The sequence below is a fragment of the Bidens hawaiensis genome, unplaced genomic scaffold (genome assembly GCF_021521415.1).
Source record: "Bidens hawaiensis isolate Kalapana, Puna unplaced genomic scaffold, B.hawaiensis_p1.1 tig00030221_1, whole genome shotgun sequence".
In the NCBI taxonomy this organism is placed as follows: Eukaryota; Viridiplantae; Streptophyta; class Magnoliopsida; order Asterales; family Asteraceae; genus Bidens; species Bidens hawaiensis.
This window is the reverse complement of record NW_027495030.1, coordinates 192,532-211,343: the sequence shown is the minus strand read 5'-3', so window position 1 is coordinate 211,343 and position 18,812 is coordinate 192,532. Positions and strand designations below refer to the sequence as shown.

At 35.2% G+C, this 18,812-nt stretch overlaps 1 protein-coding gene across 1 annotated transcript; it reads right to left on the bottom strand.

Annotated features, from left to right (window-relative positions):
* Window positions 1-810: 810 nt before the first annotated feature.
* LOC143580087 (BEL1-like homeodomain protein 2) lies at window positions 811-9,846 on the bottom strand. The gene is made up of 4 exons (XM_077063215.1): window positions 8,821-9,846; window positions 7,684-8,066; window positions 7,540-7,600; window positions 811-1,431 (listed from the first exon to the last, which is right to left on the bottom strand). The coding sequence occupies exons 1-4, from the start codon at window positions 9,751-9,753 to the stop codon at window positions 955-957; spliced, it is 1,854 nt and encodes a 617-aa protein (XP_076919330.1). The 5' UTR covers window positions 9,754-9,846; the 3' UTR covers window positions 811-954.
* Window positions 9,847-18,812: the final 8,966 nt, after the last annotated feature.

Here is an 18,812-nt window from a genome sequence, read left to right as displayed (position 1 = left end):
TGGTTGTAAAACTCTTCATACCTGTCACTAGCTCATTTAAAATATTCTTAAGTTCATCGTTAATTCCTTGTTTTCATCTAATCATTTGGCCCTACACTATAAAATATATGGCTTTCACTGATAATTGGATCCCTCGGATATCTGTTGGAGAAGGTGGCTCCTGTTAGTAATCTAAAAGTAAGAAAACAAGGTTAATGCATTTTCTAACAAAATATACCGAGTGGCGACAAAGAGAAACTTCAGCTAGTCTGGATTTTCTTCAGATGCAGGCGAACATTACGTACACTAAGGATCTGTTTTCAGAGAGGCCTCAACAGAAAATACAAACAGTAGACAATAACTAGAGCTAAAAAATTGTAACATATATAACATTAATTTTACATAAAGACAATCACATGTATAAGGCCCATCTAAATCGTAAGAAAATCTAACATTAATTTAAACTACATCAAACCTGTCTAATCCGTTCATTCAAAGTCATTTTGAGTAAATCAAACCCATGAAGGTTTCCACTGCTCTTTCTCTTTACATGCCCCAACCATCTCAATCTCCTATTATTTTCTTTTCCGATCGATATATTAACCACTCCCAGCTTTTACTTACTAGCCTTGCTTATCTTTACCAAATTGCAAAACAAGTAATAAAATTTCATCTCAAAATAAATAATAATTTGTACTTTTGCTACTTATATTAATACAATAGTTGAGACAATTGTAGAGATTTAATGCAAGACCGATAACATGAAATAATATACATGGCACATACTATACAATTAGACAGCACCAAATAAACTGATACTACCAATACAACACTACATTTTATCACCGTGTAAATTTTCATGTTTTATAAATAGAATATAAAACTAATAAAAAAGAAAGAAAATTAATTTATTAGCTTCATGGTATAACAATGGCCAAAAAAATTATTTCACGTACTTATAAACACGTAACACCTTTAGCACCCCCCAAAGTCTCTAACTGAAGTCTTTTCCGGTTGGTTTCCGGCTTGACGCAACCCTAAAGTGAGCGACACATCACCGGTAGTGGCACCGAACTTTATCATTGTTGCCCCCATGTTGCCGGCATCATGTATCGCTGGAAAAGAAGTCGACGGATCTAGAAGAAAAGTTGAGGGGTTGTTTTCTGGGTCATTGATTTCGGTTGTTGAAGTGGTGGTGTGTGGTGGTAATGGAGGCATTGGAGTTTGTGCCACTGCAGAAGATGATGATGATGATGAGGGACCATTTTTGTGTTGATTATTATTATTATTATTATTATTATTGTTGTTGTTGTAATTAATGTTGTGGTCTTCATGATCCAAGTTTTCAATATCTTGATGGTGGTCACCTTCTTCTGTGCTTTCTTGCTGGTACATTTCTTCCACCATGGGTTTCCACAACCGGACTCTAGCATTAATGAACCAATTTGAAACCTGCAAACCACACTCAAATTAGTACAAATATGACATTAATAATAATTTATTAAATTTGGATATGAATAGGACATGCATGGGTAAGAAGATACTAATAATTAAATGTCAAAGATGTTATGGTTTAAAGTTTTTTTTTAATGTACTATATTTTTGTTTTATTAGCATATATTCAAAAAAGGTCACCCAAATCTTATTTATAAGAAAATTTTGTGTTAGAAAACAGAAATGCCACACACATGTAGACAAAACTATTAAATACGGTGTGTTTGGGATTGTTTATTTAAGTAAAAAAGGACTTTTTTTTAAAGGATTTATTAACATAAGAACTTTTTCAAAGAAGTTTTTAAAAAAATGTTTAGACTAGCTTATGTGTTGGAGAAAACCAAAATAACTAAAAAGGACATTCTTTTTAAAAAGAAGGGTAATGAGTTTTGAAGGTTTGGGTGTAATAGGTAAATCAAACCCATAAGTTAATAAGTTAGATATTCTTAACTTTTCAAAACCCCTTTATATTGCCTTCTCCATAAGTTAAAATCTATAAGGCGTTATGGCTTGCCAAATATCTTATACACCTTATTAACTTTTCAAAAAATTTATAAGTTATAAGTTGATGAAAATAAGGAATCTCAAACATCCCCTTAATTTCAAAGTGTCTCACAACAGGAACATACTCTATCCAATCCTAGGACATCAAAAGGCTTTGCGTATATTTTTTATGATCATTTGCTCTATTACGAATCGTAAGTTATCTAAGGGCTTTTAGCTTATAGTGCTATTTATAAGTTGAATAAAGCTTTGTCTTCAGGGGTATGGGTTAAGTCCCGTGGTTATAAAAAAGGGTAATTTAAATTTATAGTTACAGAGTTAGTGAGTTGCTGTTAAAAAAATTACGAAAGTGTAGTTTCACTTAACACTTTCTAAAAAGTAAAAAATTATTTAATAAATTTAACTTTTTTCTCAGGTAAGCTTTGTACTACTACCCAATAAGTTTTGTGTTAAATTCATGGTAAAAATGAATTAGTTGCAAAATTGTCAATTATGATGAGTTTATATCATAGTTGTAGGATCAAATACATTTTATTCTTAACATGAAAATAACGACAAACAATTTGTTGTTCTTATTATGTTTGTTTTTATAATTGTTTGCTGTTATTTTTTGCTTGTATTCACTGATTTCCGATTATGAGACGTTATAAGTATTTGTTGATTTATATTTTGTTGTTATTATTAAATTTTTTACTTATGTTGTTATAAGTATTTATTGTTATTATTTGTTGCTAATTTTGATTCTTTTGTTGTTATTATTAGGGTTTTTTTTCTTTGTTATTATAAAACATTGCTTATGTAGATTGGTATTGTAGTTGATATTGTTTTCTACGTTATCATTTTTTATAAATTGGTATTGTTTCCTACGTTCTCAAGTTAAAATTATTTTGTGCATGAACATTCCTTTTAGACCATACGTTGTTGCAAAATCCTATACTGTTGTGATGTTGAACCATTAATCTCTTAAAAAGAATTAACATGTTTGTTACACGTACTGTTTGATATATACTGCTTGATGCAAATCAATTGATAGTTGGCACTAAACATAGAGCTTAGGAGCTTCTGTTACTAGATTATAAATTCGTAAAAATAGTACCATTGTAAATAACATGGTCAATTTCATGTTCCCATGAGCATTTATTGCTAACATCAAACAGAAAAGCTACATCCTTAACTGTTCAAACTATGAATCTAACAGTAATATTATTCCATAAAGAGTTGTGAATAAAAACACCAGAAAAATCAAGTTGTACATGCACACTACTGATCGAAGGTTAAAAGTCAAGGTGAAGTCGACATAGATAGTGTCATCATAAACTGTTCATTGACAAAGACTTTTGCTTTCCAACAGTGATTCTCTTCTGACTTAATGACAAAGCCAAGGTTGCTTTCTAATTTTCCATATATTATTAATCTTACAATTAATGCATATACATATTTGTGTGCATATGTGTGCGTGTTTATCAATGTATGTGTAAGTATGTATATATACAACAATCGTATCTAGTAAAATCTTATGTATAACAAAGCTATAATCAATTCTATGAGTGTTTAGAGTTAATAAATCTAAAAGTTTATAGAGTTGTAAATATTGTAAATATACAGAAATTAGCAAATAGTTACTTCTGAAACTTAATCCAACTTGAAACAAAATAACGTACACACTTTTAAATATGATAAAATAAATTAATTTACTCGTTTGTATTAACAATCAATTAAGAATTTTCATATTAATTACTATGTTATATAAAAAGAGAGATGGGACGATTAATAATCATGCACAATTATGAATCTTTGATAATTGATACACACAAATTATTAACTAATAAACAAAATAAAGAAAAACATTTAACCTTATTATTTATAAATATCTTAATTTCTTTTTAAAGTTAGTTGGTTACGTTGAGATTAACTTGACGTTATATAGTTTAACTTCAGTTTGTTGCTAAAAATTTCAGTTAAATTAACGTGCTAACTGCGGGAATTAAATAATGTAATTATATATATAACATAGTATTGTAATTACAGTGTAGTAGTGTAATTACACTGTTTGTAAATATAATTACACTAGTTGATTCTCAGGCTATATGTAGTGAGAGGCTACAAAATGGGGAGAGGGGGGGGGGGGGGGGGTAAAGGCATGTGACGCCTAGTAAGCAAAGGGAGAATTTTTGTTTTAGAGGTGTAGTGGTGTTGCAGCGAAATACACACACACAACATATTAAAATATTATTATTTCCAAACTCAAACCGGCGACAAATAATCGCCCCCTGGCCCTCCTCTTATCGCGCGATTATATATACAAGTAGAATAATTATATAATTACATAATTACTCTATTTAATTCTTATAATTAGCACGCCAATTTCATTTGTATTTGATCGAACTCTTATACACACAAACACAGATATATATATATATATATATATATATATATATATATAAGTAAATAAAATAATCTTCTATAAATAAGATTAATTTAATAATGCAACATGGTTTCTTTTTAATAAAGAGGCCAATATGTACAAGTAAAATATTTAATTAGATGGTGGTATGTCACATCGTATTTGGTAGAAGAAATGCAAGTTTTTGGGTTTAATTAAAAAAGGTTTTAAATTATCAGTTGATGTAATTAGAACTATAGGAGATAAGTATACCGATAGATAATATTTTGAAGGGATTATTATATGAACTTTAATCAACACATATTCATATTAGTTGAATTATGAAGATTAAAAGTTTAGAAAATAATATTAAAAAGACAAGGCAGAATTGGTTAAAGCTGTAGAGTGTAGAATAGAAGTTCGAGCGCTTAATCCCTATAATATATAACATTTAATCATTAAAAAAATATAACGTGTAATTGTTAAAAAAAATGGTTTAAGAGGAGACAAGTACCAGAAAGCAAAGGAAGCAGTTGTTATATTTGATGTACACAAATACCTAAAACAGTGGCAGTGTGCAAATAGCTGTAAACGAAATCAGACGTCTTGTCTCAACTGTACTTACGATCTCTCAATTAGATGCACTGTCTACTTCAGTGCTCACTGCTGCAACAACATCTTGGTTTTTGGTACTAACCCAAGCCTAATTATTTTCTTTCTAATTTAAGTAATTGTATTTATTTATGAGAAAATCATAAAAATAAGAGAAAATTCTGAATCCAAAAGAAAAGAGAGATTCCTAAAATAGTCCTTGAAAATCTAATATTCTAGAAATAGTCCTATTAACCCTTGAGATTTCAAGCCAAATATATCTGATCCTTGACATTTGGGTTTGTGTCAAATCTGTGAGATTTCAAGCCAAATCGATCTGATCCATGAGATTTTCAAGCCAAATCCGTCTGGCCGTGAGTTTTGATACCAAAACTATTCCTTGAGAATCATCTCCGTGAGATTTGGAAAAAGTTTGAATTCATCTCTATCCACCATTAATTCACCACCACCACAACCACCACCCCGCTGCTGTCGCCATTTGCCGGAAACCGGAGAAGACGACGAAACAATTGATTCACCACCACCGCCGCCATCGTAACTTGCCGGAAATTGGAGAAAACGACGAAAAAGACGACGTGATGCAGATATGTTGATGTTGGAAGACAACATAGTTGATTCACCATGAAATGGAGGCTAGCACGAAGACAATGGTGGCCGGATATGTTGATGTTGGATGGTGAAGGCAACGGTGGCTGGACATGGTAATATTGGATGGTGAATACGACAGTGGCCGGAGATGGTGAATGCAACGGTGGTTGGAGATAGTGTAGCCGACGATGGGCGGAGATGGTGATGTTGGATGTTGAAGGACGGAGATAGTGACGAAGATTGATAGGGATTATTTCAAATAAGTGAGGTGGTGGTGGTGGTGGTGAGTTAATGGTGGATAGAGATGAATTCAAACTTTTTTCAAATCTCACGGAGGAGATGATTTTCAAGGAAATAGTTTTGGTATCAAAACTCACGGGCCAGATGGATTTGGCTTGAAATCTTAGGGGTTAGACAGATTTGGCTTGAAATCTTAGGGGTCGGACATATTTGGCTTGAAAATCTCATGGGTTAGAAGGATTTGGCTTGAAATCTCATGGATTTGGCACAAACCCAAATGTCACGGATCAGATAGATTTGGCTTGAAATCTCAAGGGTTAATGGGACTATTTCTGGAATATTAGAATTTCAAGGACTTTTTTAGGAATCTCTCTCTTCTTTTGGATCATTTTCAGATTTTTTCCTAAAAATAACCCTATGTTTATTTCATAGCAATTTGACTACTATAATTGTAGCGTATTTACAACATGTTTGGTATTGAGTTTTAAAAATGATTATTGGCTTATTGGTGTTTTTAAAAAGCCAATAAGTTAAAATTTGTTTGACAATCATAAAAATATTTTTTATTTTAGCTTTATGAAAGGGTTAAGAAATAGTTTTTCAAAAGTCCCAAATCATGGCTTTTCAAAATGGCTTTTTGAAAAAGCAAATAAGCCAATAAGTATTTTTGAAACTCAATCCCAAACATACTCGCGTATCATTGTTTTTTAGTATATTGTTCGATAAACACGCATAAAAATACATATTTAACCATTGATTAAATGTTTTTCACTTGTATAGCAAAATCCATCTTTCGATCACTCACTAAATGTTTAAATTGACTTTCAAGAAAAGACGGTGGGTTTTCACCCTAGTTAACCATAAACCGGTGATTGGACACCACGGTTGATTAATGGAATTATTATTTATTTATATCAAGTAATGACTTTTAACACGAACATGCCACGGGTTCATTCTATTTATTTTTGATAAAGACAAAGAAAGTAATTATAATTTCTCTCTTATTTACCACGGTGATGAAGAATCAAATATTTATCACTATATTTAATTTTTTTTCTGCTTCGTTTTCCTAGTACGGGAAAATTAAATAAATTTGAAGTGAAACATAAAATTTCCATAGGAATCTTACATTTTTAGGTAGGTGGATATGCTTTTAATAAAAAGAATAAGAAATGCTAATGAATCATGGTAACTATTATAGTTATTAATGAAATAATTTTTGTTATGGCTATTATTACAATATTGTATATTATAGCATATGAAACTCATTTTTAGGAGCACACCTTTGATTAAAATACAGAATTGGTTTTTAACAATTTTGTTTGGTTATTAACTTTATATAATACTTTCGAATTTTATAGAAAATAAAATATTTATCGGCTCAAAATTCTTTATGTAACTTATATATCCATATATTGTTATAAAGTCAAAATAAGAACAATCTTGAAAATCAAAATTATTAATTTCTACCACTTAAAGAAGTTGACATCTCTCCTACACAAAAATGGATCAAAAAATTGAAGAGAAAAAAAAAATAAAAAATCAAAGTCTCTAAACTATTATAATGGCTTTTATGTCATTTAATTATTTCTCTTTCCCCTACCCTTTATGAACATTCTTTTTAACATCTTAGCACATATAGGTCATGTATCTTCATATTCATATATATCCATTAGCTTATGCATGCATGAGAGTGCCAAATTGATATGGAGAAAGATGAGAAGTTAATGTAAACAAACCTGATTTCGCGATAGTCCAGTTTGTCGAGCCAACAAGTGTTTGTCCGCGTCACTTGGGTACCTGAGAATCATTTCAACATATATTAAGAAACCATTAAGATCAAATGATATTATTTGATACATATTATTAAAAAAAGGACTCACGGGTGTAAAAAATGTTCGAAAAGCCAAGCTCTTAAAATGTTGACAGATCGTTCCGGCAAACCTCTTTGGGGTCTCCAAGCTTCTTGTTCCATCATGCCCATTTGATGGAATGCCCTTTGTTGTCTAAGGCTTTGTTCCAACAACTTAAGCCTTGGTGTCTCACCTTTTGTGACTCCAGAAGAAGTAGGATTTTTCTCTCCCAATAATTCACAACTATGGTTCAACTGGTTGGATATCACGTCTTTTAAACACCTAAAATGACGTGACATAGCCTTTTGTGCTAACGCGGTGTATGGAGCCGCCGCTCCAAACCCCATCACTAAATCGAAAGAATTCACCACCATTTGCATCTGCTCACAATAGTGATTGTATCTCCTATCCACCTATAATTGATCATAAATGCAGTCAAAACACATTTAACTTCTTTATTTATGTACTAATGAGTAGAATTTGTACTATATCAAGATTCAAGAATAATTATTGAGCTATAAGAGAATCACTGCTGATGACAATTGACACCATCACACCAACAAGATTTTCTGTTTCCAAATGTTAACTTTTTCTTCTGAATAAAGCCAAAGATTAGCTGTTTAATTATTTTATGCTATTAATTAAACACCATGACTAGTTATAACTTATGTAAATTTTAAATTTGCAATCATGGGTATGAATTTTCAAAGAAGAAAAAAGAATACATTAATTTTATGATGAATTTAAAATTCAAGCAAGCTATAACCCTAATATATTAGTCTAGTATCATTATACTATGTAAGTAGCTTGTCAAGGTTTTACCAAATCCAAATTATATTTTCTGATTATTTTACTAATATTATAAACCAAAAATATGGAATTTGGATGTAAGCAAACTTAGCATATTCTGTCACTGAAGAACCTTTTTCTTTGGCCGGCTTTTTTTCAAGTGAATACTAGTACTAGCAGTAGCAGTGTTGTAAAAATCGATCTAGACGGTCGAGTACTCAACGAGTAATTCCTGACTAGATCAAGTACTTGCAACACTCTAGCCGACCGACTTTGTTACGCTACTTTTACAACCACGAGTACTAGTTGCTGGAATGTTTCGCCTGCCAAGTGAGAGAGAGAGAGAGAGAGAGAGGGAGGGAGAGAGAGTTGACTTACCTCATCAAGCATAGAAGAGAGTTTGACCTTTCTTCTTTGATGCTCAATTCTCTCAGTTGATGACAAAGGAGGGAGATCTTTAGAGGAAGAAGATGCACCACCACCGCCACCACCGCTGTTGCTCGGATTCTGATTTGAATTATTATGTTTTAATGATGACTTATTTTTCTTAAAATTACCTCTTCCAACACTACAAAACTCTTCCAATAACTCTTGAGCTGCTTTTGCATACCTTGAACTCCTTAAAACTTTCACAACTCCTAAAGAAGAAGATCCATACCCAATATGGATCGGATGGTGTCCGGCTGGACCGATAACTCCACCTCCTTGCATATGCAAATTCCGATAAGGATCCGAACCAGGCACTTGATTAAAGTATATCATTCCACTGGAATCATGATCTCCCATCCTCATATCCTCAACTTTAGCTGCTTCCAGGTGCTGTAAAGTTGAAGATAATGAAAGTGACAGCCCTTCAAATCCACTTACTGTTTCACCTTCATGTGGTGATGCTCCAGTCCATGTGAATTGTGTCGAAGGACCAAAATGCCCTTGTTCGGGTTCGTTCGTACTACTAAAGCTTTGTTGATGGTCAAGGGTTGAATTGGGAAGTAACATATGTAGGGTTGATGAGGAAGCAGACTGATTATTAATATTATGAGATGGGTTCGTCAAGAAAAGTTGCATGGCTGCTTGAGCATTATTATTATTATTATTATTATTATTATTATTATTATTATTATTTCCATACCAATTATCAGAATTGGATCCACCAGTTGTGTAATTAAACATCTCGGATAACATTCCGGCTCCTGTCTCGAACACGGTCGGTAAACCGCCGTGTCCATCGATATCTTCTAACCCGACCAGCGGCCGTCGGATCTGATCTTGAGCCGAACCATGTGAGAAATTGAAAATATAATCTTGTGACATGGAATAAAAGGCTAGGTTTCAGCTTTAAGACAGGTTTTCTTGAACTTACTACTTCCATGATATTATCTCAAACATGTTGTTGTACATCCGTGTCATGTTTCATCAAATTATAGGCACCCTATTTTTGACATAGATTGAGAATTAATGATATTGAAGATTAATGATATTAGAGATTATTAAAGACAAAAAAAAAAGGGAAAAACTTAGCACAAAGCATCAAATAAGCTTTTTATCAAGTTTATGCAAAATGAATAAATAATTGTGTAACTTTCATTATTTTAGAAAACATAATGAAATGAAAAGTATGAATACAACAATAGTAATATAGTATACTAAACAAACAAACCTCTTTCTTATGTTGTTGTGAAAAAGAGATTGAGGGTTAGATATCGTTGTCTTAGTTCTTGAACAACCCTCTTTCTCTCTCACACACACACTAATGAGTGTTCTCTGCAATAGTCTTGTTGATAGAGAGAGAAAGAGACGATCTACTTTTGTAATATATATGTGTGTGATAAGATATTTAGATCGATAGTAATTGATTACACTTGAAGCAGTCGCTGTTCTTCAACGCCCTCTTATGTACTCTAACACAATTGTTTTATTTATTTATATGTTTATGTACAAATTGTAAATTAATGTTGGTTTAAATTGACAAATAACAACTAAAACCCCACAATTTTTTTATATATGTGCTTAAATAATAGACTATAATTATTATGAAGATGAAATTACATTTATGTCCAGAAAAGCTGAAATTTATATGGAAGTAGGTAAAACTAAAAGGGAAAATTATTAAAAAAATAGATTTGGTGTCTTTTCTCACAGTTGTCTGCATTTTAATCATGTAACTGAATTGCCTCAAATATATTATATAAATCAGTTTAATTTTTTTTGACAAGCTTATATTATATTTTACTTGATTATATGTATATGTTAGAGTTAGGTTAAAATAAAAACTCACTTAATAAATTTTTTTTAATTTTTTTATATTAAATGTAACAACATATATTACATATTAAAAAAAAAACAATGTTACATAGGATCTTCACGGGTTTTTACAACTCGGGTAAGGATCCTAAGAGAACCATTGGTAAATTGAGAACTTTGAGAACCATTTTGGACCACTAAAAAAATATTAAAAAATTATAAAACAAACAAAACCGAAAATTTTAAAAAAGTAAAAAAACCAAAATTCTTATATTTCATTCTGGTTTCATTAAAAAAAAACCGAATTTTTTTTTCTTTTTAATTCGTATTATACCTATACACATATGTATACTTTCATTTAATCTCTAGTTACGTAATATAAACATATGTACATTATCATTTACCTTAAATTATACATATGTGTATAGGAAAAAACATGTGTGTACATATTATACATATATGTATAATAAAAAAAACTGATTTTATTTTCTTTTTAATTCGTATTATACCTATACACATATGTATACTTTTATTTAATCTCTAGTTATGTAATGTACACATATGTACATTATCATTTACCTTAAATTATACATATGTGTATAGGAAAAAAACATGTGTGTACATATATGTACATATTATACATATATGTATATGTATAATTTAGCTAAACCGAAATTTTTTTTTTTACGTTTTCTTTAGAAACCGGGATGATAAATAAGAACTTTGGTTTTTTACTTTTTTTATTTTTGTGTTTTATGATTTTTTTTTATTTTTGGGTTTTCTTGTGGTCCAAAATGGTTCTCATAGTTCTCAATTCCTAAAAAATTCTCACATGATCCTGATCCTTACAACTCAAATGGGTTTTCATTATATATTTCCCCGTATATGTTCTATAATTTATTTGATTTTGAAGTTTTAACTACAAATATATGAAAAAAAAACTAACAAGACGGTTGAGGGACACCATCAAACAACACCTAAGAAACATTCCAATAAGACCATCCAAATAATAAGACACCTATACACATCCATGAAAAAAAGGCTTGAATTTATGGACCATAAGAAAATAGACAGAGACCAAACCTAGTAACAATACTGTACGTACACACCAAAACCAGAAGGGGCACTAACAAGGCATGGCTCTAAAAATAACGAAATTTCAACATCATTAAAGTAGGAACCAATTCATTTGCGCGCTTTGGATGAGCAAAGGAGAAACATTTATTTCAATTACTGGACCGACAACTTTATTTTCAGCCGATGTGGGTCTAGCCCACCTGGTAGAGACATATATCTCTTATAGAGGAGACGCATGGTTCAAACATGTTAAAAAATGACTACTTTATTTTCGGCTAATTAACCATATTGGGTTAAAATCCATTTTCATATAGATAAAACCAAGTTGAGTGTGTCCCACCCATTGGACATAGATGGCTATCAATGGGCTCTTTGGAAATGGTAGGACTCAATGACACATCCTTTGTGACCTAGTAATGACAACATGCGAATATAAGGCAAACAAAGATCGTGGGACTACACACTAATAAAGAGTGGTTTGTCTCTAACATACATCTCAACCATTAAGATCTTATCATGTTTTCAACATGCAAGGATGGTAAAGAAAGCTTAGCTTCCTCACATTATATGCAACCTCAAAATTTAGTAGATACATACGCTTGCTTATAACTCCGTGAAAACTGATTACTAATAATTTGCTATACACATTAATTTTCCTATTCTTATACACCTGGGTACACTCGTCAAGTTGTCGCCTGAGGATCCTAGCAAAGTCCTCTAGACAACCCTTCCAGTTAATAGAGTACTATTAAGCCATCAAAGTCGTTACCGTAACGTAAGTTCAAATGTTTTCCACACTTTTTATTGCAACGAGCACTACTAACTTCTATGTGCTTACGCTAACTTCACAATAATAGGGGAATGTTACTAGATTGCTAATTAATAGTAAATCATGAAAATAAAGGGTATGTGTAGGTCCCAAGGTGGGTGGATCTAACAAAAGTCTTGGATCAACCGAGCTTAGTGCTAGCGGAAATCACACTAAGCCACCTAAGCGGTCTCGGATCTTGAGATGTTATTTTCGATGGGTTTTAGAGAAGGAGAGAGATAGAGCCGAGAGAAAGAGAGAGTTATAACAAAGGTGTTCTCTTTGAACTTCAACAACAACTGCTTCTACTTCTTATGACATGCTTCCTATTTATAGAGAAACATGCATGAGAAGTAGGATACATCAAATGCCCAATGAGCTTCTTTACATTTTTTCTCTTGGGCCTAAAATACAAAGTAACGAAATGGCCCATTACATAATCACCAATACAAAAGACTAATATAATCAAAAAAAGACCTAACAATCTCCCTCTAGTCTTTAGTATTGGAACCCGTCGGTGTCGTAATCCAGCCAGTCGTCCTCGGGTAGTGGAAGTTCAACAACTCTTCTAACAAATTTGTTGAAGGCTTCCACTATCCGGTCTGTGTTTTGACGACCGATGTCCTCGACGGTTCCCAGGGGTGAATTGTAGAGCTTCTTGATATCTTCTATATACAGCCCCATTAGCTCGTGCTCGTCAAATACCCAAATCTCAGGTAGATCTTTGCAGCGTATGATGGCCTCTCCTGTCGTGTTGTCAAATTCCCAGCCCATGAAGTCTCGGAGGATGTTGGGAATAAATGGCTCTCCATGGTACATGATGTGACAATTCTTTGGTGCCCTATATCTCCACATTGTTAGTGGTTCTTCGGTGGCTGGGTCTATCTTTCTTGGGTTCTTGTATTTCCGACCCTTATTCGGCTCAAAATCTTTGTAGTCGACCCTCGATTGACGATGAAGATAATCAGGGATCCAACTATCCAAAGTACTCCCAACCGCACCATGACCTAGAGCTTTTCGAAGATAATTGATGTCAAGCTCTGGTAGCGACTTTAGCTCATGGTGGTTGAGATAGATCAGATCGCCGCTAAATCGTCTAATCGCCCGACACGCGTTCTCCTTATTATACTTTGTGTATACAATCAGCGAGTCATCGTGGTAAGGATAGATGAGATCGCGGGCACATGCACGACTTGACACAATATGATTCTTTCTCTTCCTCTTTGGTGGTTCCTGTGTCAAATCGTCAGTTGGATTGGAGACGGGATCAGCAGCGGGAGTTTCCGAAGCTTGAACTTGAGCAGGAGGAGTGTCTGGATTAGGTGAGTAGTTGATGTAGTCATCTTCAACCCTCTTCTCTGTATTTTGATCAATAAGATGCTCCAAGTTCATTCCTGCTTCAATAAAGTCATCTATAACACCTACAAAGTCATCAAGAAATAAATCTTTATACATGTCATTGATCTGTGTATCATGCTCCCTGACTTTGCCAGCCGAGTCTTGAGCAGCAGGGTCTTGAACTTCATATTGAGTGTGTGGAGGTGATTGAGTGTTATCTCCACCTCCACCTCCTTCTGTCCCGGCTCCTCCATCTCCTTCATTCCCCCATCATTATCACCATCGTCATAATCATCAAAACTATCATGAACGTCATCATCGTCATCGTCTTCTTCATCATCATCATCCTCTTTTTCATCTTCTTCGTCACTATCATTTCCACCACCAACACCGCTAGACTGGCCGCCCTGTTGTACTAACCGACCAACAGTCGCCTCACCTTCAGATACTACAGCCTGAACTCCTCGCATGGTCACAGATGGACCTGCGGTAGGCTGTGAACCAACGACTTGAGAAGTCTCACCAGACCTTCTCCAAGTCCCAAACACTGCATCCAGCCTATCCTCCAGACCGTGAAATGCATCTTCTTGAATGCCCATAAGTTCTGAGGCCGCCTGGTACTTACTCACCATGTCTTCATTCGTCTTGAGTTGTAGCTCATTTAGACGATCTTGCTCCTTTATCTTTTCTTGTATGGCCTCCATTTCTGCTCTGAGTGTATCGAGAGAGGAGGATGAAGCAAGCTGATTTTCCAAATTTGTAACTCTGGAGTTTGTGGCTTCATTTTCAACATCCCACCTTCTCGTCGCATCCTCGATCTTCTTGTTTACACTAAATCTGAGAACACTAGCACTTGGTAAGTCTCTTTAAAGTGTAGTCAGCCTATCACCAAGTCTTGAATGGTCTGCTCTCAGATTAGCGTTTTCAGAGGCCTCACGGTTCATTAGTGCTTGTAGATTCTGGATTCGAGTGTGGAAGGTGTTTGTCAATAATCTCTGATTCTCAGCAAGCGCATCGCTTGCTTCCTTTTGCTCTTCCAACACCCTAATCATTTCCCTTAGAGCCGCTTTCTCTTCTTCATCCTCCAACGCCTTCTGTTTCATTTTCTTAATGAACTTGAGGAGCACAATCTCTCGTTCCGCCCTCTTAGTGTTGGATTCCTCCAGTGCGACGATCCTATCGAGGATAGGATCAGCATACACTGGAGGTGTCGAAGACATTCCTCGGGAAATGGGTTTGGGTGAGATAATGGTGGATGGTGGGGTGGTGGACATTATGGGTGATGAGGTTGTTGGTAAAGGTAAGGTGATGGCTTGGGTAAGGATTGGTGAAGTTGTAGTAGTGGGTGGAGTTGGTTATGTTATAGATGGTGTGACGGTTTGGGTTGGGGAAGTAATAACGGTTTTGCTCCATAAGATTGTTGTTTGTATTGGTGAGCTGAAAACTGATGAGGTGAATATGGATGAGGTTGGTTGGGTAGGTGGTGTTGAGATTTGAGAAGGTTCGAGTTGGGTTTGTTGTTGTGGTGGTGAGTGTGGTAAGGATGGTATTTGGGGTAGGAATGTTGAAATGGGTTGGTCTGTTGGTGAAGGTTCAGGTGAGGATTCTGGTGAGTCATGGAGTAGGGTCTTGGTTTTCTTGGCTTTGGTTTTCTTTCTGGTTTTTGGTGTCTTGTAGGCAGGGATTTGTATCTTGGTTACGTCTAGTGTCTTGAGGGCTTGGGCCAAGGCTTCTTTGGTGATTTTTGGTTGGTCAGATGGTTTGTCTTGTGAGGAATTCTTGACAAGAAACTTGGTTGACTTCTGGGAATCCCCAAGTTTCTTCAAATGCTTCAAAGGCGGCTGGTCTTCTTCTTCCTCCTCAAGCTCTATTACCTTGCCCTTTTCCGCCTTCTTCCTCTTTAGATCGTGTTTTGTCTTGGTTCGGCCCTCAGTTGGCTCGTCAGATGAATCTTGTTCCGCCTCATCCTTTGGCTCATCAACCTCTTCACTTTCAACGAACGCCTCATCCCCAGTAGGCTCCATTTCTTCAAATAACCCAAATTTAGGACCTGGTCTTGGTCCTTCATATTGATGTCCCTTGGTCTTGGTGCTCAACAACACACCAAAAATTGAAGTCTTGATCTCATTGACGTGAAAGGGCTCTGGAAGGGATTTCTTGTCCTTGGCTTTCTTTGACCCCGGCCTTGGAACTTCTGGGATCAAACATCAAGCAACATATGTACAAATCTCGGGTACATAAGCCACGTGGAGTCGTTCTTAGCATTAGCAAACATGCACAGAAATATCCTCCTTGAATAGTTGAACTCTTCCCGTCTCGTCAATGCAAACATTATACGAACCCAATCCACTCTCATACTGTCAAAACCCCCACGTATATCAGCAAAATAATGAGTCACAATATGGAAGAGAAATCTCCAGTAAGGTGGTAGGTGCTTCTTCTCTAGACTTTTCCATTCCGTGTCATACTTCTCACAAAATCTTCCAACTTAGTCCTATCACCTCTTTCATAAGCATAGGTCGATTCGTCTTTGATCTTTAAGGCTCTTCTGATATCTGATTCGGTAATGGTTAACTTCTTCCCTGCAACTTTGGTGGAGAAAGATAGAGCATCATTAGCCACTTCAACAAAAGCCCAGAAGTCCAGGACCCATTTGTAATAAATAGCCGGGTTGGCTGTAATAGCATGTACAAGGGGTGATTGTTGAAGCCCCTTGATCATAGATGTGAACACTTTTTCCCCTTTTGCCTTTGGCAACCCGAGAGCACAGAAGTTATTATGACCCTGAAATTAAGCCATAAGATTATGAGAATCATCATTAAGAAATAAACAAAACAAATAGGATATATACATAAGCATTAAGTATTTACATATTACATAATTTAAATATTTAATTTTAGATAATATAAATTATGTACATTTTAGTTTTAATAAGGTGATGAATCAATTTTAGTATATTCACAAGTTAATTAGTCCATAATGTACAAAGATTAAGTCCAAAACAGTCCAAGAGTCCAAACAGTTCATTGGTCCAAAAATAGTCCAGTAGCCTCAGGTTTAAAATTCTGAAAATTTTGCTAAGTGTTGGTTTTTCGCATGGGGTCTTATTTCGCTTCGCATGGAATCATGCGAAGCGAAACAGACAATCCATTCGCTTCGCATGAGCCCAAGCGAAGCGAAACAGTAGATATGTTTCGCTTCGCATGAGGTCAAGCGAAGCGAAACATGTAACATCCAACTTTTTGTTAAATAATAAATAACGAAAAGTTTTGTTAATAACTGTGTGTCGTTAAGTTAGTCGTGTGTTAAGTGTTTGGATAATATTTGAATTTGGAATTGTGAGTGGGTTGTGGGGCCCATGGCCCCCTATATAAGCCTAACCTCTCCACCCTTTTCACCATTTTGTTACCTTTCACCAGACACACACACACTCAAGAACACACACACTTTCTCTCTACATTCCGGACCAAATCCGTGTAAAAAGAGGAAGAATCTCGTGTGTAGACATCATCAAATAACAAGAATCACGTCCAGATCTACGTATTGTCCGGATCTGAACTCGAACCCGAAGCAAAAGGTGGGTTTCGATTTAAATGGTTAAGTTTTATGGTTAGAATCGGCATGCAAACAGATATAATGATATATCGGGTTGTGAAATGTAAGAAAAATATAAACTTGGTAAGTTATAACCTCTTGGGTGCACTTTGTGATAACAAAGTGGTGTTTGGACTTTGAGAGATGGGTTCAGGATCAGGTGCATGGGGTCAGAATGTGTCGAAAGTTGAGAAAGCGTAAAAATCAGGTCCTGAGGAAGAGCCACGAAGTAAAATGGCTTTAAAATGGTAAAAACGAAAAAAGGAAGGCATTTCGCTTCGCTCAGCCTTGAGAAGCGAAACAGGCATTTCGCTTCGCTCAGCCTTGCGAAGCAAAACAGGTCATGCGAAGCGAACCGCTCCCATGCAAAGCGAAACGCTCCCATGCGAAGTGAAACGAAACCTCCCAGCTCAACCCCAGCCAGGGGCTCTGCCCCTTGGACCATGCTAGGGGCTGCCGCCCCTAGACCCCGCTACCAGGGGCGCTGCCCCCGGACCCCCGTTAGATGAGAGTTTCATTAACTTAGATGTAGGAAGTAGTAGTAATGGATAATTGACACGCGTAATGTATTGTATAGTTGGCCGTGCTCAACTAAGGAAGGGCATTACCATTAACGGCGAGAGAAACCGAATCCAGGTGAGTTCTAGCCCCATTTCCTGGTTATGTTTTCGGGGCTATGTGCATACTAGTTAAAATGCTTATCTTAAGTGATAGGTATATGATACTTGTATGATCGTGCATTGAATGTTATTACTATATGATGGTTATGTGAATGAATGTGTATGTAAATATTATATACATAAGACAAGTAAAGTATGCGCTTATGGTAGGGACCAGACCCTCATAATATCTGAGATAATAGGGACCAGACCCTCCTAATATCTGAGATGATAGGGACCAGACCCTCCTAATATCTGAGATGATAGTGACCAGACCCTTATAATATCTGAGATGATAGGGACCAGACCCTTATAATATCTGAGATGTTATGGACCAGACCCTTATAATATCTGAGATGTTTAAGATAGAATAGTTTATGGTATACCATAGGGTTTAATGAAAGAAAGTATGTAAGTACGTATGCATGTATATAAAGTATGTGTGAAAGAAGTAATAGCAAAGTAAGGTATGAATACGTATCTTCAGACGCGTATGAGTAAGGATAGGAATGTATTGTATGTTAAATTGATTAACTAGAACTCACTCAGCGTAGCTGACTTTTAGTATGCACGCAGGTAGATAGGTTGAGGCAGCTGGCTTGAGGAGGGACACATGGCACGAGCTAAAGAGACTAGCATCTATGAAGAAGTGT